Source organism: Rutilus rutilus (genome assembly GCF_951802725.1).
Source record: "Rutilus rutilus genome assembly, chromosome: 20".
NCBI classification, from domain to species: Eukaryota; Metazoa; Chordata; class Actinopteri; order Cypriniformes; family Leuciscidae; genus Rutilus; species Rutilus rutilus.
Window position 1 is genome coordinate 34,304,771 of NC_140225.1, and position 21,612 is coordinate 34,326,382.

General features: G+C 40.4%; 1 protein-coding gene across 3 annotated transcripts; it reads left to right on the forward strand.

Annotated features, from left to right (window-relative positions):
- Positions 1-180: 180 nt before the first annotated feature.
- LOC311279780 (uncharacterized protein) lies at positions 181-21,134 on the forward strand. Of its 3 annotated transcripts, none has more exons than XM_084391491.1 (7): positions 181-410; positions 6,332-6,397; positions 12,709-12,788; positions 13,121-13,253; positions 15,030-15,314; positions 15,400-15,493; positions 15,607-21,134. In XM_084391491.1, the coding sequence occupies exons 1-7, from the start codon at positions 314-316 to the stop codon at positions 19,877-19,879; spliced, it is 5,028 nt and encodes a 1,675-aa protein (XP_084247617.1). In that variant the 5' UTR covers positions 181-313; the 3' UTR covers positions 19,880-21,134. The 3 variants fall into 3 exon arrangements, with proteins under 3 accessions (XP_084247617.1, XP_084247618.1, XP_084247619.1); XM_084391492.1 differs by having other exon boundaries at positions 288-406; XM_084391493.1 differs by lacking the exon at positions 12,709-12,788 and having other exon boundaries at positions 296-410.
- Positions 21,135-21,612: the final 478 nt, after the last annotated feature.

Sequence of the window (21,612 nt, forward strand, 5' to 3'; positions counted from 1 at the left end):
CGATACATGTGGAAACTGAACACACACACACGCTGATCGCGGCTGCTCAACACACGCCAGCGCCATCTGTCGGCCTGGAGACGCCAGACATGATCACTTTTATAATATTACAGAGATATTAACCAAAGAAATTCGTTTGTTTTTTCTCCTAATGCTGTCATGACGTAGTTATAATAATAATTACAGCACGACTGTAGTGTGTCAGTTCGTCGAACGCAGAGAGGACGCGTGCGTCATGGCGTCACATGCCGAAGCGACACGTATGTGCACTATCAGTGAACGTGCGCGTTCACGTGATCACTAACAGTAGAAAATGGCGAGTCCGTGCACGAAGCGGTTGTGCACGAATGAAAGGTTTGTTTCTCGCCAGGACGCGGATTGCTGGAGGTCTGAATTCATTCACTGTGTGGGTAAGATCAGCACTCTCTGCAGAACACTCTGTTTTCATTGTTTCTTCACGTTAGATTAATAGAAATGTGGGCACTAATTCCTGCAGTTATTAGCATGCTAACGCTAACCGTCAGGATCGGATCAAACCCCGTTAATCTTTGGCTTTCGGTGATCAAATCATGGACGCGACGAACTTCCGGTCACCTGTGATCCATTCGGTCTATTTCTCGTCGGGATATTGTTATTCATATAGAGTTATGTATATTGCTATCTCTCTGCGCGCTCACGTTCGTCTGAAAGTTGTTTTTTAAATGCGCGTTCACGTGAGCGTGATTGACAGATAAGCAAATGTCAGCACTGCAGAAGTGAAAGCACGGCGAAAAATGAACGTGTAAATGCGTTTGTTAACTGTAAAGTAAATCTATTGACTAAACGTTTGTTTTATACAAAATATTTATATTTGCTAAATAAATAAATGCTTATTTTTTTTTTCAAGGTTTGTGCAATTGTAAGCCTGTGATGGGGCAAAATAAACATAAATTACTATTGCATTTCATAAATAAGTGCAGCTACTAATAATATGACATAGTTAGTCTCTTTGGACTGAAGCTGTGAGCTGGTGTTGATGCACTGAGACTCAAAGGTCTTCATGGCGGTCAGAGTAAGCCTGGGTTAACTTGAAGAAAGTGTGACACAAATATATTACTGTTGTACAGTAGAATTTGACACAAAAGACAATATGCATAGATTTAATTAGGTAAAAAAATCTAACTACGAACTAACCATAACACAGTCCTAAACCTGGACCAACACCATAAACACACGCAGCAAAATATGGTCTAATTATCGATAAAATCCAAGAGAATGTGGAGATATATAATTTGTTTGTCAATGTTGCACATCCCTAATGCAAATTAAGAGCACATCTGCATCAGTTTGCCCACATGTGTTGCAGATACTCACACCACACACACACACACACAGTCAGGGTGTAAAAATACACAGTAAATGCAGATGAGAACATCACTGATGAGTAGACCTTCGTCATCTCGGTTCCTCTGAGAGCGTCTCTGTGGTCTGTGCGATCGGGGTGTGTGTGTGTGTTTGGCTGCGGTGTGTGAGTGTTTGCAGCACACATGGTCAAACTGATGCAGATGTTGTTCTGTGTGTGTGTGTGTGTGTGTGTGTGTGTGTGTGTGTGTGTGTGTGTGTTTTCTTGCCACCATCTAGCCTAGCCCACAACTTAAAATACTCCGTCAGACAAGAGCAAGATATCAGTCAACAGTGGTGAACTATATATCTTTATTTGTGTACCTTCAAAATAACAGCAAAACATTAGGGGTGTAATGATGCACTCATGCCACGGTTCGATACACATCACCATACCATATTATTGCGATACTCCAAGACTTATGATAAAATATCGTACTGTTGATTAAAATGCTAAATTTGACTACATTGTGGGTGTAAATTAATCGGCTTCGGCTTGTAACGCAAAGCACAGGACAATAGAGACGAGTAACATTCATGATTCTGAAGCTAAAATGATTGTAGATGAATATGCTTGATCTCTGTCACTGACTAGATATATTTAGAATAATGTAGGACACTTTTTACTGGTAACATCAGACATTTGGCATTATCAGGACACACTAATATTCCCATTGCATTATTATACATTATATTCAACATTATATAGTAGTTTAATGTAGGGCTGTGTATTGGCAAGAATCTGGCGATACGATACGTATCACGATACATGGGTCACGATTCAATATATTGCAATATATTTCGATACTGTGCATAAGGCGATATATTGGGATTTTTTTAAAGTAGGATTATAATTTTTAGAAAAAATAATATTTAAAAAAAGACATGATGTGCATAAAAGTCAAAGAAGTTTACTTTAGGTTAACAATTCAGTTCACAGAAAATCAGACTGCCAGTTTGGTATTGTGGTTCACAGGTTCTTAGTGAGCAAATTTTTATATTTCTCAAGTAGGCCATAATAAAAGAAAATACATAGCCCCTGTCACAATACAAAACAACAACGTGAACTGGACGAAAATGAATGAAAGTGAACAAAATTAATGTGTCATATAGGCCTATTGAAATCAAGTTTTTATGTGATAAAAGATTTTAAAAGAACTGGACGCGCGAATGAGGCAAATTAACGTCTGCCGCGCTAAACGCCTCATTCGCGCCACAGGACCTCCAGACGCGCGTAAACGCGTCTTTGCATTAACTTAACATTGAAATCACTTGTGCCAGACACTCTATTCGCGTTTGGTGTGAACGCAGCTTCACGGTGCGCGTCCACTACAGCGCAAAACTACGCTCGGTGCCGCTGGCAACGCTGTAACGTCTCCGCTTTGGGGTGTGTCTGTTACGAGTGTGTTTGTTTTTTTCAACACACGGACAGTATAATCATCATGCACGCGATTACAACCTTGCAAGAACTGCCCAACCTTTTGACGCTCTCAACGCTTTCTCCGGTCCGCTGTCAATCCCAAAATGCACTGCTGAGCGTGAAGCTCGACTTCCATGGAATGAATTGAAAACGCTTGCTCCGCTCGCTCCGTGCCAGTGGACACGCACCGTTCGGCGAGCCTTTTAAACAACATAAACGTGAACCACCGTCTTACCATGAATATTTTTGGACGTAAAAAAAAAAAAAAAAAAAATCGATATTGCGTTTTTGAAAATCGATACAGTATTGCAAAATAAAATATCGCGATACTCATGTGTATCGATTTTTTCTTACACCCCTAGTTTAATGTAGTACTGACACTAAAACTCTGAAAACTTGAATTTATTCTCACACAGTAATTTTTATTTTGGGTGAACTATCCACGACACATATTGGTGCATTTGTGTATTGCGATATATTGTGACACCATATATTGTTACACCCCTACAAAACATCATACTTTTGCAAAATAAATAAACAAACAAAAAATAATGCGCTTGCCGTCTCGGTGTCCGTGAACCACTTCCTGAAGCTTATACCAACAATGAACCAAAATTACTGCCTTCTTCACACAGAATATATCTTTAGAAAGCTTGACGTGCCTACTTTTAAGTGTCTTATGTTTTACCTATTTGACATTAAATGCATTATATGAGTAACTTTTGAACTGTTTAAATTGTAACATGTTTCAGATGATAAAATAAACGAGACTTGAAGTCCAGAAATGGGGAATAGCAAACTATTCGTTTGAAAACCCCTGGCGTTAGTGTTTTCTGTGCAGAGTTTAAAAGTCGTGTAGGCTTTAGTTGAGCTCTCGTCCTATAGTGTCACTGCTGTAATATTGCTGAATATTAGTCATAAACATAAACCTAATTTCATTTGTGCAGGTCTGAAGAAAAGTTCTTAAAAGGCTTACATTTAATTTTAAAGATGCACTATTTTTTAATTTACAGTAGTACCTGTTTATACATCATCATAGACCAGTGTCTGGCAGCAGCTACTGGCAGGTCATGTGACCTCACTGTGGAGCGTCATGTAGTCGTCAGTGTAGCGGTTCCTCAGTGTTTGCACGGGCTGCTGGGAAAGCTGCGATGAAGGAAGCAGAAACACATCTTTCTTCCTCATTTCAAACACCTGTACGCACGCAGGTCTCACTCCAGAACACTCACAGTAGAAGATAATGCAGCACTTGTTACTGTAACCCAGTGTGTGTGTGTGTGTGTGTGTGTGTGTGTGTGTGTGTCTGGAGTGCAGCCTTCTGAATGAGACGCTACATTAGCGGAAAACGAAACGAACACAGGGCTGGGACTGTTTGTTTCTGTCCTCCATCGTTTGTTGATTAGATTGAGATGTGGACGTGACACACTAGGGACGGGACGGTATGAAAATTTCATATCACGATTATAGTGACCAAAATTATCGTGATTATCAATATTATCACACGGTTTTGTTAAAACGAGATGGTGTTCAAAAAGACCTGATGCTCATTGCTCACACTGAAGACCTTTCAACAAGTTTTATATTTGAAAATCAACAACAAATAAACCAGCAGATCTGTGCACTTCTTTAAGCAAGATTATATTCTGTGGCATTTCCTTCCTTATAATGACCGTCGTCAATAGCAACGCATTATAACACATCCATGTATCGCAGTGGACGCGCTCTCTCGTTTCACTCAAATACAGCTTGCCGTCTTGCGTCTCCGTTTTTGATTGTATTGAAAATGAAATCAGAGTTGATTTGTTGTTTACAGAGTTTGATAATATTGTTGTGATCATCTCGTCTGGACGATTGTTTGGTACGCTGTACAAAATTACTTTATAAACAGGAAAGATTTACAGCATTAATCTGCCTTCCGCCATTCCTTCTGGAATAAAACATCATTACGCTGCGCCTGCGCCACACTGCTGCTGGACAGGGTTTACAGTGAGTTATTAAAATCAAACACGGTTTTAATAATTACATTTTAAACGATAATACTAACCGTCAGTACTAGGGATGTCAATTTTAACAAATTCCCATGGTCGATCGGCGTTTAAATTAACGATCGATTAATCGTTAGCCGTAGCACTGCATTATGAGTCTGCTGCGTATGGCTAACAGCAGGACAGGGAAATACTGTGCAAAACGCTCTTCCTCACCAAATGAATGAGTGGTTTTTAATCTAAATAAAGGGCTAGTAGGATTGTCAAATGTTTCAATGTGATTGATCATTTAATTATTTAATAATCAAATACAATGACTAATGAAGTGTCACCAACGCCTGGAACATGTGACTGTTGTGGACGTGCTCTTCCTGGAACATGTGACTGTTGTGGACGTGCTCTTCCTGGAACATGTGACTGTTGTGGACGTGCTCTTCCTGGAACATGTGACTGTTGTGGACGTGCTCTTCCTGGAACATGTGACTGTTGTGGACGTGCTCTTCCTGGAACAACGCGCTGGAAATGGCAACTAAACCCGATGAATTCACAACGATTTAATAAAACGGTGTCCTCATGTTATGTAATATGACAGTCCTAATCAGAGTTATTATTAACCGCGCATTGCCGTCTGAGCTGCGCGCTGAATGAACACCGCTAAACTGGAGCACTTTGCTAGCGCGTTATTTAACTCAAAGAAACGCATCCTATATGAGATTAATCAGATATATACAAAATAAACATAATATTACAAATGATATCTGCACAAATGAAGCGAATGCACAAGTGAACTTGAGTTACGTGCCATGCAGAACGACTCGTGTTGTGGACGCGCTATTCCTGGAGCAACGCGACTATGGCATCTAAACCCAAATAATTCACAACATTTTGTTACAATATTGTTCTCTTTATAATGTAATGTAATATGACAGTCCAATAGTCATTATTAGCCGTGCATTGCCGTCTGAGCTGCGCGCGCTGACACTGAAGAGGATCACCGGAAGCTTTACTACAGTAATTCTTAACCGAATGCATCCTATATGAGATCAGTCAGATATAGATAGGCCTACACAAAGTAAACACAACATTACAACTTACATTTGCACAAAACAAAAGGCTGCGAATGCACACGCAAACTTATAGTCATGATGAAGGTGTAAAGTGGTCCCAAACATAACTCCGGCGCGCTCGCTATAGCCTACATGTTTTGCGGTTGAGCCGCACGCACGCGCATGAACCTGCTTAATCCATGATCGATACGTTTTATCAATTAAATGTACTATCGGCAATTAATATACGTTTTATCAATTAAATGTACTATCGGCAATTAATCGATCGTCGATTAATCGTTAACATCCCTAGTCAGTACATTTTATCGTGGTTTATAGTGAAACCGGTAATCGTCCCATTGCGTCAAACTCAGCATGAAATCAAAATGGACGATTGTATTACATGTATTTTATGCATTATTGTCGTTTAATGGAGATTTGTCTTGATGAAAGTGTGAGAGAACTGTGAGAAACTTGAACACGTCTCTTTCCTCCTGTAGGTCTGGACAGTGTCCTGGAGGTGTTGTGGAGGACCTCAGTCGTGGAGGACCTCGGGCTTCTAACAGGTAACCGCACACCTGTCCAGTATAACAGCAGGCTCTGCATACTCTATTATACATACATCATTATTAAAGCCACAGAAGTTATTCAGTCCCTCTTTTGTTGTTTGATTAACACTAATGACAGACAGCAGCAGGGTTATTATATCAAGACATAATGCACAGATCTAATATAATGTTACGCATCAGACCCCCCCCCCCCCCCCAACTGTTTACGTCCATTTATGACATAACAACTATGATACATGAATACTTGTCAAGACAGATTAAAAACATTCTTCTGTGTGTCTGTCCGCTCGAGCGCAGTGTGCCGCTAAAGAGATCGTGTGTGTGTGTGTGTGTGTGTGTGTGTGTGTGTGTGTGTGTGTGTGTGTGTGTGTGTGTGTGTGTGTGTGTGTGTGTGTGTGTGTGTGTGTGTGTGTGTGTGTGATCTCTTTCAGGATTACTGCACTTAATAACTCTGTTTAACATCAAGCACGTCCCGCACTTTCCCCCATTCATGCATGTTCTTTTTGCTTTGCTTTCGAAGGACATGTGTAACTTTTATTTTTATTAATATAGCCTACAATACTTATTTACTATAAAACAGTTCATTAATACAGTTTACAGCAATGAATCGCCGGTGTATCATCTCTATAGCATCTCTTTACTTCAGTGTGTGTCGGTTTTCTGCAGCGCCGCTTCTGCACTTCCAGTGAAACACCTGGAGCGCCTCGCGTTCAGACACCGCGTCACATGTGCTTTCTCTTGCTTTCCATTGTAAAAGTTCATATGAATTCTTCTTGTTTGCTGATTGGCTGCCGTTTGTAATGATCTACGTACTTAAAGATCCAGTGCCAAATTTCTAGTGTTTATTTAACACTCATACATTTATTTTTGTTCTTTTAGGAAATTAATGATAATATTTCAACTGTCCAGTCAAGTCAAATCTGTTATGTTGCATTCGATGACATGCTTTTTATATGATATATAGGTGAATAGTAGTAGTAATAATAAAATATGCCAAAATTAGGTGTGTCATCGTTATATTGCGATATAAAAGTGTGCCGTTATGTATCGTTGATGTAAACAAGATGATTCGCGTTACATTATTTTTTTTTATCCAAGACTCGCCACACTGTATTTATAAAGTATAATTCACCCAAAAACTGTAAGTTCTGTCATGTGCTCACCCTCATGTTGTGTCAGACCTGAGGTTTTCATTCATCTTCCAAACAATAATGAAGATATTATGAAACCTGAGAGATTTTTAACCCTCCATTTAAAATCAATTCCCCTAAAACTTAAAAGATCTAAAAAGTCATAAAGGAATCGTGAAAATAATCAGTCAAGCAGTCTAATCTAATCTAATCTAATCTAATCTAAATCCAGATCCAGTCTTCTGAAGAGACACGATGGCTTTATAGAAGAGAGTTTAGAGTTTTAGTAACAGACTCTAAACTGAAGTGATTGACCGCTTCAGTTATAAAGCCTTGTGTGTACTTCCTCCTAGCCCACGCCACAACCGTCCGCTGACGCGTGCAGCTTTATGTTGTACTATTCTCTGAAACGATGGGAAAAAAAATCCCCTAAACCAACAGAAAGTAGCAGTGAGGAGAAGTTTGACTGAGCAAAGTCATATCATATATCAGATCATCATGTCAAGCTTCAGTCTAGGTTTTGTGTTGACGTCTTGGAAAGAGAGTTTCGGAAGGTTGTGGATGTGTCCTGTTCTCACAAGCCTTGCGAAGGCTTTCACTAGTGTGTTCAAGAGAAAAATCATCACTTCCAGGGAAATTGGTGCACAATATCAGTAATAAAACTACTCTACTCTTTTTCCCTCCATCATAAACGAGTGTGTCTCGAGCGTCAGACGAAACACAGTAAACGCTGTCGTGTTCTCTGGCGTTCGGATGCTGGTGTTCGGGAACACACTCGTGTGTGTGTGAGACGCTTCTGGAGGGAATTAAACCAGATCATTCTGATCACACACTTCGACTCCGGCGTTTCAGAAACACCAAACCAACATTAGAGATGCTGCGACGCCATTGGTCCACTGGTTACTGCACAAAGTCACATGAGGTTATTGTTGCACATTGAGGGATTTATTCAATAAATGTGTTTCCAGCATAGATTATTATAAGCATATTGTGTTATTGGATAAACAACTGATCTGCCACAATTTAGTGCTGAGTATTTAATGCACTTTTTTTTATTAATTTATGCGCATCTTGGCTTTTCCATCCAGCGTGTTTTTTTTTTTTTACTTTCTTTTTTTAATGCAATATCCCAAAATTTATCCCCCAAAAAATAGGTGGATGGAAACACAGCTAGAGTGATGCAACAGATGGGCAAAACAAACCTGATTTGTCTGAATATTTGGCAAACACCAACAACACCTCGGTTTGTGCGTAGTAGTGTTGGTGGTGTTGTATTTTTTGACAGCACCATTTGTAGGATGGGAACGGGAGCTGGGGTTCCCAACATCACCCGCTGCTGTGTGAGGGATGGCAGACTGTTGATGCCAGTGGGTCCTGTGGTGCCGGATCGACAGAGCGTCATAAGAAATCCCAAGTTGGGAATGTGAACCGTCTGAATTGAATGTGAATGAATTACCTCAGGAATTCAGTAATAAAAGGACCCTCTCGTTCGCTGATCCGCTGCCCGCTACTCTCCGCTCATGCTCTGGTGATAGTAGCTTTCTAGGGCTATGCATTATTTCGATAATTGGTAAAAAATAAATGTGATTATTTTGCATAGAACTGAATAAAGAATAATAGGCTGCTATTTAACTGCTCGTGAGCCAGGGATGTGTTCTCTCCCCACTGCATTGCAAAAGACCCCTCTGTCAAACTTCTACAGTTTGCAGACAACACTACAGTCATCGGCCTCACACTCGTGATGAGTCTGCATATCAGCAGGAGGTCGATCATCTGCTGGAGTCATACAACAGTGGAGATGATCAGACGTAAGGAAAACACCCCGGCAATCGCGGACGTTACGCTACTATTAATGCCCATGTCTTTGTGAACCTACATTGGCATTCAGACACGGCGAATCCAACTTGTTTGTGCAGCTCGCCGTAATTTGTGTAATTTCGGTTTTGGCTTATTACGTCCATCGGTTTTAGCTGCTATGTCAAAAATGGCGGTCAAAAGTTTGTTGGTCTTGTTGGCCACAGTTACCCCAGCCCCCGACGCAAGCACTTCTTACTTCTGGACCAGCAATGTTTTGGTGCTGCTCATGAACAACTGTTCCTGTTGTTGCAAAGATCTGATTTAAAACTAGGCTCTGAACCAGCACTCAAACTGCCTCGTGGAAAAGGGGTTTGGCATAGGCTCTGTTTGTGTGAGAAGGCCCAGCAGAAGTTGTACTTCCTTCTCCAGCTGAGGAAGTTGAACCTAGGGCTGGGCGATATAACGATATGTATCACGATAGACACGTTATCAATAAAAAATGCGTTAAATAAAATTATCTAACGTTTTATTTTTCTCGTCGGAAGAAACCAGAGGTTGTGAAGCAAGTTTGGTTGCGTGAACAAAGGCGGCACTCACTCTCTGGTAACCTAGCAACGTAGGGAGTGACACGCTAACAGCCAATCATGTAACAGTATCAGTTTGATTGCGCCATATCGTCGTCTCGTGTTGGGTTCTTCAGTAACAGAATTTTGTACAAGTTAATATGATTCTTTAGGGTCTAAATTAAAAGTTTGTAATATACTTTCATTAAAAATTCTCATTAGTATTGTAAGAAAACACTTATTTTACCTGGTCAAGAACAGCTCTGTTTTCAGCACGCCGTTTAGGTGCATGTGTCTTTAAATGATAATGAGCTTTGCTCCCCCCGCCCCTCTGTTCTGTGGGTGTTTTGCCACAACACACGTGGAGTGTTGCCTTGACAACAGTTGAGGGTAACGTTATATTTTGGAGAATGGCAGCGGGAGTCTCTGAGGACACTGTGCAACCGTATCTATTTGAACCGGAGTCGGAAAACAGGACGTTTCTGAATGGTTGGTTAACAGAATGTCACTTTGATCTATCTTTGTGTGTACTGGCAGGGTAGAGTAGTGAGATACGAACGTTATGTGTGTTTACTGATGTTAGTTCACTATCATTTTATGATGGTTGTGTACAGGCACTGCCAACACGCATTTCAGTTCAATCAACTTGTAAAAGTGCATGTACCATTATATGACCCTTTTAAGAGATAATTGTTAAGTGTTCATTGTGATTTTAGACTTATGTTTACATTTTAATTATTTGAGTTTTCCACGGTTGTGTTGACATTTCTGCCTTTATAACTGAGGGGATTATAATCAGAGGAAGGTTAAGTTTAAAATAAAAATGTTTAAGTGTAATATATTTTTCTCCTGGTCCTTAATTTAAATAGGTCATAAATATCAATAATCATCGATATCGACTAGGGATGTGCACGAATATTCGAATTTTCGAATATTCGATCTGTAATTATTATTCGAAAAATAAAATACTATTCGAATTTTATCGAATTTATGAAGCCGTTTTTTTTTTTTTTTTTTTTTAAGCCGTAATACTTTGCGGGTCGTAAATGCAGTGAATCCCTGATAAATCCCCAAGCACTAACTCGCAGTTATAATTAAATGCACTGGATGGCACTGTGGCGCGTGTTTAACAAGTTGTTTGTATTTGATCATAATGTCGTCGTCTGCCTCGCGAAGTTTGGAATTACTAGTCGAAAATGAGGTTACTAAATGATTTTACAAAATGGAATTACTTTTGATCAAATTAATTAATTAATCTGGAGTTATAATATCATCACCACAATGAGAAATCACATGAAACCCAAACAGCAGTCGACTGAGGAAAGACATCTGTCCATCACTGCATCACTACTGCAGGTAAGCGCAGCTGTAGTGCGAGTGATCCGAGATGATAACTTATCTAATAGCAAAATGATTTTGAGATATATTCTTCCTTTAAGTTTCGTGCTGTTAGAACTAGAAGACCGTTATCTTTGTTTCTCTGAAACGTCTGTCAGCGCAGCGCGTTTTCTCACTCGAGCAGAAATTGCTGGCGCCGCGCCTGCATGTGGATATTATTGTTTTTCTCAACATAAACGTGAAACAATATAAACACGATAATCATATGCTGACTCGAGTGTATGTGTACGTTCTGTACGATAACTGGCGCAATCTGCTTTTCTCTGCTTTATTAGGCGTTTTTTTCCGTTCGCGCTGCTTGAGCATCCTTTTGTTCTTTATATTTTTTTGTTTACACATTTTCCTACTGTTTAATGTTTTCAATTAAAAGAAAACTTGTAACATATTGTAAGCTTGTTGTGTATATTGCCTAATCGTAAGCTTCTTCAGAAATGGTAAAAAAAAAAAAAAAAAAAAAACTTAAAAAATAACGTCTTTTTCGTGAAACGTAATTTAAATAAACGAATATTCGAATATTCGAATTTTATGAGCCTGAATATTCGAATGCAATATTTTTGAAAAATGCCCATCCCTAATATCGACCGATATGAAACACTTATATCGCGAGACAGTTTTCAGCCATATCGCCCAGCCCTCGCTGAACCTGCTACAGGAGTTCTCCTCCATCATGGAGTCTGTCCTCTGCACGTCTGTAACGGTCTGCTTTGGCTCTTCGGACTGCTGAGAGGATTATTGGTGCTCCTCTGCCCAGCCTCCAAAAACTATATACAATCAGAGTGAGAAAAATGGCTCAGAAAATCACTTCGGTCCCCTCGCATTCAAGCAATAAAACTTTCTAATTAAATTAAGTTACTGGAATAAATCAAAATCCCCAATCCACTCCGCTGGCCGTTACAATGGTTTCAGTTCTCAAAGAACATGCATACTAATAAACCGATACCATGAATGCACTGTTTGTTGCTATGCGCATTTATGGCAGATGCTTTTATCCAACATAAAAATGTACATTCGTAAGAGAAATGGGAACTCAGATGCTGAAAAAGTTGCTATTTTTCCCCTCGCCAGTGAGTGGCACTGTCACCAAACTCAGCCGGTAGGGGCAGATTGATTATGTGCACCAAATTTGGTGAAGACTGGACAAAACGTGAGAATTTTCAACCCAAAACAATAGTCAGACTTTGAGCTGGTGCTGGCACTTGAGGATATGAATAACATTTAATAATTACACTGGTATAAGTAGGCTTTTGATTTACAGTTTCAGTTTTAAATTGACAAAGTCATGCTAACTAAAATAGACTGCTAGTTAGCCTAAACCTGCTAGTAGTTTTCTAGCAGTAGCAGCATTCTGTGTTCGTTACAGTTTGGTCTTTCCCTTCCCTGCACACACGGCTGAACTTTGCCTCTTCTTTTGGATCCACAGATTGTAAGCCTGCAAGTGTGTCAAATTGGTCATTTGATGAAAGTTGTCTTTACTGCTGCTTAAGACGAGAAAAAGTGAAGGTAGTTTTTTTTGTTTGTTGTTCATTTACCTAATTTCCCTCTTTCCTGATATGTCAAGACACCTTGGAAGAACAGTTTCGAATTTTTTCTTTTTTTACCTGTCTCTCTTGCACTAGCTCTCTACAGTTATTTCAAGTAATGTGTTCAAAGGACACAATGCTTTCAATTATAGCTTTTTACATGTTAATTTCATTTTCCATTTCCCATGACTTTGAATACATTTTAAGTACATGTTGCATGTGTGTCTCCTAGAAGTATGTAAAATAACACCTTGTGCACACCTCCACCCTTATTCTTATTCCACCCTTCTTCTTTTTTTACCCCATGAACAGGAACATGTTGTTGCACTCAACAAACAAATTGTGGAAAGTGGAGGAAAACCTTTACTAGGTAAAGATCCTTCTAATATCAACAGACTCGAGTGGCAATCAGAGGAATTCCTGAATGCGGTGCTACAGAGGAAAAGTGAGTATACCTCGTATGGTCTGTCTGTCATTTGTGTAGTAATGCATGATCAGTGATGGTTCATTATAGTAAAGGGAATGACTGCAACTTTATCTCTAGTAAGAGCAGTTTCTGTCCACCTTAAAGGGGTCCTATTATGCTTTTTCACTTTTTTAACGTTAGTTGGTGTGTAATGTTGCTGTTTGAGCATAAAAATATCTGGAAGGTTACAAAGCTCAAAGTTCACTCCAAAGGGAGATTATTATTTTACAGAATCCACTTTCCAAGAACTACAACAAACGACTCGTTTGGACTACAGCGTGATTTTTCCGGATCTTATGAAGTCATAATGTTACTCATTTAAATAATCCCCGCCCACAGAATATGCAAAGAAAGAACGAGGCCTGGTTAAGGTGCGTTCGAGAAGACCGTGTTGTCGCTATATCAAAGAGACAAGAGTTTCGGTGGTGCGGTGGTTTGGGGGTTGTTTTGAAATAAAACAAAGAAACAACACAATAACGCACATAACAGCTATCACAAAGAACCGGCAAAAGTAATGATTATGAATGTGTCAAATATAGCAAGGAGACATTTGAATTGTTTATTAATAAACTAGTGTTTTCTGTGTCAGTGTCGGCTGCAAAGATGAAGTTGACGCTGCTGACTCCTTCGCAGTGAACGCGCCTATAGAGAGAAATGCACACTTCATACGGAATACATAAGCAGAGAGTAGGCTAGTCAGTTTATTTTCGTTTTGAATTGTTTTGTTTAAAAGTAGACAATTCAAGCTTTCTATATGGAATAACTAATTAATCGTTGATAATCGGGTGACCAGATCACAAACCAGAATTCAAAGCCGACAAAGTTTAAATTTATGGGCTCACGCACAACTCTCTCGTTCGTCATGAATTCAAACTTTTCCATGGCTGCGATGTAACATTTAATTGCTAACCTATTATTTATTTTGTAAACAAAGCTTTGTGCTTCACTCGTGTCATAATATTCATGTAAAACAGCATTCACATACAAAAAAATAGTTTTGGTGAACCACCGCCGGTGCTACTCAGCCATGGTGGTGCGGTCGTCAAGTTTACCAGCACAGCCCTAGACCTTCCAAAGGCTGACGAACTTAGTGGTTAAAATTTATTTTAAACACTGTTCCTGAACAGCTTCCAGAACCTGAGAGAGTATGCACAAAAGCTTCTCCTGAAATGGAGCAGTTCCCACTTTGTTGGGACAATCTTGTTACACAACTTGTTAGTATGTCTTATAATTGGACCTGTTAATAAAAAACGCAACTAGAAATAATACGTTTTATGTTGTTGCTGAGATGTAAACAGAGAGCAAAGCTGTTTTGCTCCGCTCGCCTGCTAGCAGATATTAGTGTTGATGTAGTGTTTACTGGAGCTTTTGTAAGAAAATTAACCATGGTTTTGTGATCGATTACTGTTTGAAACCATAGTTTTCCGTGTACCACACGCTAAGCCGTGTGCCAATCACAACACACTGGGCTAGCTAACCAATCACAGCACATTTCTTATTTCGGAAGGAGGGGCTTCATCGAAACAGGAAATGGCGCGTTCGAGCCAGACTGGGGAGAGAAGTGACTCTCTCTTGACAAAATCAAGACTTTATAAAAGTGCCTAAAAGGACCCCTTTAAATGAGTTGATCAAGTTTTAGCATATCCCTATGAAGCATTTCACAACAAGGTCACATCAACTGTGATTTGTCAGACTTTTCTCATGTTGCCAAATCGTTTGCGTTCATTTTAACACATTTAATTGAACTGTCAACAGAATACACACCAAGAATTCCGGATCCGCACATCCCTGTGGTGGCCTGTGGTATCGTTCAGCAGATGATTAATGAGTTAGCGACGTATTATACCTCAAGAAAAAAGTGCTCTCAGGACTCGCTTCAAAACAATGGAAAAAAGGTCCAAAGCCTTCTGAAAACTAGCCGTGTCACTTCACCCACTACTGTCGATATAGCTTCTGCTCAGAACAAGTTCATCATGGTGGACCAAGATGCCCCGCTGGACCTCTCTGTGAAAAAGGTCAAAGTAGAGGACATCGAGCAAGGTGCAGTATAGAATTATGAATATATAAGAGCTACTAGTTTAAAATAATTGTTCAGTTTAGCTTTGAATTATTTGTGTGTCTTTAGATGGAGTTCTTGACCTCTCGACTAAGAAGGATTCCAACAAAAGCCATACGCCTTTGAGGAGTTCTGCTAGCCCGGCTACACGTTTGGTTAAAAGGTAAAGGAAATCAGGACTCTATTGACCAGTTTTTTTGCTCCTCACATAAAGACATGTTTTTTAGTATTATCCAGTTGAGACTGACTTCTAATTTTTTTTGCATGGTCTTTCAGGGACTCAGTCGACCATGAAGGAGATCTACAGTCGGTGTCCACTTTGGAACAGTTCATGTCTAAGCTGTGTTTGCATCACCAGCGCCAGATAGTTGATGCATTAGGCTTCTTGCAAAGCGAAGTCAAGACTGTGGCTTCTTCCAACCCTTTCCAAGCACCCACTCCAAATTTGACCGAGAAGCAAGCGACAACCAGCTGCAGTCATGCTTCGTTTGAAACGAGGTCTGAAAGAACATGCTCTGTGGATGCTGCTGTGAGCATTACGAACTCTCAAGAGGCATCTGTCGTCAGGACAAGTCAAAAGCCTACTGGAGAGGTTTTAAATGCAGATGTTTCCAGTGTTGCACGTGTAATGACTGAAAAACCAGTAGACCTTTGCAAGATAGAAGTTTTGTCATCTTCATCTTGTGGAACCGATGTTGAGTGTGGAAAAGAAAGTTCTCCAAACAAATTTTTTGTCATGACAAAGACAACTACTGATCATCAGGAAGCAAAAAAATTATTAGGATCAAGCATTCAGCAAATTCAACATAGCGATTCTGTGTGCAGATCTGAGCGATGCTTGCCGACATGCACTGCAGAGTCTGATCATCTGTTATCACAGTGCACACAGAAAAGCTCATTTGCACAAAGCAAAGATGCTGTTGTAAAGCCCTCCACAATTCACAAGACATCAAATGTAGTTTTACCAATATCTCCAAGAACAGCCAGGAAAAGCAGAAAAGGTTCTTGCCTTAGGCCAAGTAATGGCTCTTTAAGTTGTATCATAAATGATACCGATAGCCATTGTGACTTAGTGTATATTAGAAAATCAATAACAGAATGTCAGCTTCAATCTCGTAACCGACTGCATCCGCGGAAAAATGCTCGGAAGAGCACAAGAGGGCACAAGTACGTTGAGGAGTACTTAGAACTAAAAACTGTCCGTACGTTAGCTCGTAAATCTATAGGTAATTCCAGTGGTAATTGTCCAGCTTATATGCCAGACATACACACCTCAGTTGCTCCAAAGCAGGCCCTTTCTATGTCTGGCAGTGTTCCTCTCATAAATGCACCTTTTGCAGGGGACTGCATGGAAAACGTTATTCAGAAATTTGCATCGGAGCAGATAGCGGAGAATGAAATGCCAGGAGATGTTGTACAAGTAACTGGTCTCGGTCTGGTGGTTGAAACCAGTCAGACAGGTAAAGTTGAAAGTAATGGGCAAATTTCCCATGAACCATCTTGTAAACTGACTGAATTAACCATGCAACCAGATTTGATCACAGAAGCTCTCATTAATCCTAATTCAGAAGGGCAAGGAGACATGTGCATGGTAGAAACCACTGAAACAACAGAACTCACTGTACAGAAAGAAGGATCTGAGTCCCAAATTGAAGCCATGCTAGAAGAGGTGGTGTGTGGTACAGAAAGTAAGGCTGAGTGTGAGGATAAATCTTTGGAGCCGTCACTGATCCCTGTATCCCCTAACATGGCCAAAGAGTCATCTGATGGAGTCGACGTGGAACCGAGAAATGAGAGCGAAATGACAAATCCCACAGAAGTCGAGTCTGCAGCAGATGTCCACAAACAATCTGAGACCTCAGAAATAAAGGCAAACACTGAGGAGGATAAAAGTTCTCAAGAGCAAGTTTCGCATGACATTGAAAGTAATCTCCAAACGACGAACTCTTCCAAACTACCAGCGAAGGATCAAGGGGATTCAGCGGTGTCCAGCCTAACTGAAGTCTCTACCGTACAACCACTTTTAAAATGCAAGGAGAAGGATACGGATCCGCATAGTCCAAAAGTTGTGGATGCAAAACATACAGTGTCCTCAGACAGATGCTTGCGTAGTAGAGTTTCAAAAGGCAGCGTTGACATAGTGAAAGACTTTGTGAAGTGTGGTGCATCTGAACTTGAGCGTGCCAGTGATAAAAGCCCAAAGACTCAATCTACTGAAACAAATGTGCATATTGAGGAAGAGCGTGATTTGAAAGCTCTAGACATTCTTGAAACTGCACAGGAGCTCCCAGCCTCCAAACCTTGTAACAGTCCGGTTGTGGATCATGCAGTCAAAACAAGACCAAAATTAAGAAATGCAAAAGAAAGAGATGAATATCCGAGTCCAAGCGTCAAAATGAATGAGGAGTTGCAAAGTGTTTTGTCACCTGAGGTTCTTCCAGAAGCTGTTAGCACCCCCTCCCCCTCCCCCTCCACCTCCACCGAGAGTGGGAAACACCACAAGCTGAATAATCAAGCCTCTGAAAGCTCTGAAAATACGCCAATTAAAACTGAAAGTAGTCCTATTGAACTGTCAGAGAGTGGAGATTGTTCCCCCATCAAAAAGTCCCCACCAAGCTCTGAAAATAGGCTTTTGAGAAGCAGAAGCAACACTGAACGGACTTTTGGTAGCAAACCGAGTAATCCGACAGAAGGCCTTTCAGAAAAGCAAGGGCCGATGCCTTTAAGAAGGAACGGCTCTGCTAGTGAGCAGGCAACGAGTAAAGACTTGTGTACGTCGTCCGAGGGTGTAACGCGCATGCCCCTACGAAGCAGGACTATTAACACAACTAAACAGACTGTTACTAAAGATTCTCCTGTCAAAGGCTCCATCAAAAGTTGCGCCAGTGAACAACCCATCAGTTCACAATCCAGTACTACCTGTAGAAAAGCAGAGGCCAGTGCGCACATGCCCTTAAGAAGTAGTGGCAGTTTAATTGCAGAACCTCCCCATAACAGATCCGCTATCGTAGAGAGCCCTGGACGCATGTCGTTGAGAAGAGGGAATGCCTCTAATACTGAAAAGTTGGTTGGCTCAACATCTCCCCCTAGTAAAAATAAGCGTCCTTTGAGACCACAACGGGTTTCGGCATCCTCAAGTGGGGAAGCTGAAGAGAGCCCATTGAGTTCAAAACCTAAAATCCAAAACCAGAAGCATATGGAGCCCCAAATAAGAGGCCCTTTGAATCTCCCAGACCAGTCCTTATGCATAACTGGCTTTCAGAGAACTGAACCAGTTGTTTGTAGTCCATCCAAGTTCTTTGAGGCGCTAAGGGGAGAAGAACACCAGCAGTTAATTTCTAATTTAAACACGACGTTTGATAAAATGCACAAAGGTTGGGTACAAATGGACAAGGAGGGTCAGCCTGCACCCAAACCCAAAAACAAGGCAGATAGGCTCAAAGAAATCTGGAAAAGCAAACGCAGGGCACGAAAGTCAAGACCATTGGAACCACAGAAGTTTTCCCCGGTGCAAATGCTCTTCATGAAGCCCTTTGACTTGCCCAGTATCTGCAGATGGTTCCTGCAATCAACCGAAACAAAGTCCCTTGTAATTGTTAAGAAGGTGAACACCAGACTTCCCTCAGAAACACAGTTGTGCTTTCACACCTCAGCAGGAGCAGGGTCATCACAAGGCTTATTCCCGAGCCTCCAGGCCGAACGGTTAAAGAAGCATCTGAAGAAGTTTGCCATGGCATCACCGGTGAAGAATAACCCCAAGAATCAAAGGCTAATCTCAAAAGCGTTAGGTCAGGGTATCTCCGTAATGAAGAGTAAAGCGAAGCACGAGCCGACGACTGCCACGCGGATCTCTACTAAGGCACAGAGTCTGAACGGAGTGGCTCTGGCACAGGCTCCCGAGAGCCTCGGCGCGATCGCAGGCGTGCCGAAAAACCCAGCGAGTGCTCGAATCCTTAGGAAATACTCCAACATGCGCGAGAAACTTCAGGTTCAGCAAAATAAGAAGTGCAAAGAGAAAACCTTCAAAGGGGCTCGTTTGAAGGCGGCGTTAATTCCAAAGAAAGTCGACAAACAGAAGCTACAGACACGTAAAGGCCCGAAGTCTGTGGTCGTCCAGAGGATCAAATCGCTCACCAAGAAGGCGAAAGCAAACTCTGCCCTCAAGAAACAGGCTTTGAAAAAGAACCACAAAGACAAAAAGAGGTTACAGGCACTCAAAAAAGCGACGAAAGCCATCCGTGAGCACGTCTCGACTAACGCCGCGAGTAAAAAACAGATGCTGCTCAAATCCGGGACTGATAAGACACAGCAAGTGAAAACAAAAGCTGACGTAAAGAAATCGGTGCTCCAGAAAGGCCCTAATAGTTCTGAACCACAGTCTGTAGATGTGGACATTAAGCCTCTGGCATTGGAAGACCAAGTGTTAACCAGGTCTCAGAGAAAGATGGAGGTCACCTCTGCACACACCGGCTCTCCGAAGTCCTCCACGAAGCGAGGCTCGGAACCACTGGTCACTCCAACTAAACGAACACGCACCTCGAAACCCTGAGGAAAGTGTACAGGTACTCGTGTAGAAATGTTTCACATGAACAAGGGGTGCTGACGCTCGTCAAAATGTTCCTTTTTTTGGAAGGCCATTTATTTTTGAAGCTATTTTTTAATCTTGGCAGTACATTTGCAGAGTCTTGAATATATATGGAGAGATTTGTCTTTGAAAAGAAGGAACTTTGACCGCTCTACCTTACAGTGTCACACTTTGCTTTAAGAAATCTATTTGTTTTAGAAAATTGATATTTTTTCTTCCCCTTGATGGAGCCATTAATGTAAGAACAAGTCAATAAATATTCCGATTCCCTTTAATGGGGCATTTTAAATATGGAGTTATGAATAACTCATTGACCGTTCGTTCGTTTGTTTGTTTGACCGTTACATTGTATAGCTTATTATTACAACGACTTGTAATATTGAACCAGATATTATTTAAGGAGTGATCCACAATTAATAATTGTAGTTAATTAAAGTGGCTTTGTAACCTGAAAAATGTGCCTTTTTTCTTATCTGTATTTATAAATAGAGTTTGCCTCATGAAATAAAGCCTCATTCTTTTTGCACATAGATGAGAGAAATTTGTCCAAAAATTCTTTAAGATGATCATGGCTTTTTAAAAAATATTATTAGTTTTTTTTTTTTTCTTGTATTCATAATGACTGATTTCTCTTTTAGAGCACTGAAGTTTAAACATGTTGTATTTTCACAGTCTACAGTGTTGTACCTCCTCATTTTGTCCGTTGTAGTGAGATGATGATGATGATGATGATGATGATGATTTCTGCATAGAAACGTGTGCGTATCACTGTTGTTTCTCAAGTAGATTTTCTATAGATGAGAGTAATTTATGCATTATGTCCTCAAACGTTCTGAAAAGGCTGTATGTATGATGCTAAAAAGGAAACTATGCAAGATTACAGGTTTTCTAAAATATCTTTCTGCTTTAATCCAGTTAGTTAGGTGAAGAATCATGAGGTTTTTATCTCAGCTTACTGTTTTGTAATTGCATTGTTTTTATTTTTTAACATTGCGTAAATGTAAAAATGTAGTTTACAGGCTTGAAGACCCCGTTTATATGGTTTTTGGTGTGTGTCATGGGGAAAAAAATGATAAAAATGTAAATGAACTTGGTTTTGAGATGTATGCATTTTGTCTTTTGTCAGTTTCTCATGCATTTTGTTGGGATGTTTTTTTATTCTTCTTTTTGTCCCCCAAAGTAAATAAGTGATGAGTGAAGTAAAGAATGTGCAGTGAAAGTTAGTTCTCAACCGTGTAATTTCATCCAGAAAAGCAATTTGCTAAACACATGAGCTGCATTTATGTACATTGAATCAGTAGCTGCGTTTCCATTACCCTTCAAATTGCGCAAATTGAAATTGCGAATTGAAAATACGCCCAATGGAAACGCGTCAATTTCACGAAAACTCCCATTTATCGCTAAAAAGTTTTCACGCTCGCATGAGGAGGTTTTTCAGGCAATTCGAAAAAGAAATATTTCTCAAATCTGCAATGGAAACAGTTTTTGTGCATTTACAGTCACCTGACGTAGATGACGCGGTGTGTTTGGACAGAAATTTATTTGGACAGGATTTATTAAATCCATATAAGACAAAATAATTACAGGAATAATGGATTCTAAACCTCAAATAAATGCCGCAATCAAGACCTCGCAGCAGATCTGAGGGAGAAACACCCAGAAACTCCTCATATGTGCCGCTCACAAGTATAATAAGG

Coding starts and splice junctions, on each gene's coding strand:
- LOC311279780 (XM_084391491.1), top strand. CDS start 314: ATGGCGAGTCCGTGCACGAAGCGGTTGTGCACGAATGAAAGGTTTGTT. Junction 411..6,331: donor TGAATTCATTCACTGTGTGG/GTAAGATCAGCA, acceptor TTCCTCCTGTAG/GTCTGGACAGTGTCCTGGAG. Junction 12,789..13,120: donor TAAGACGAGAAAAAGTGAAG/GTAGTTTTTTTT, acceptor CCCCATGAACAG/GAACATGTTGTTGCACTCAA.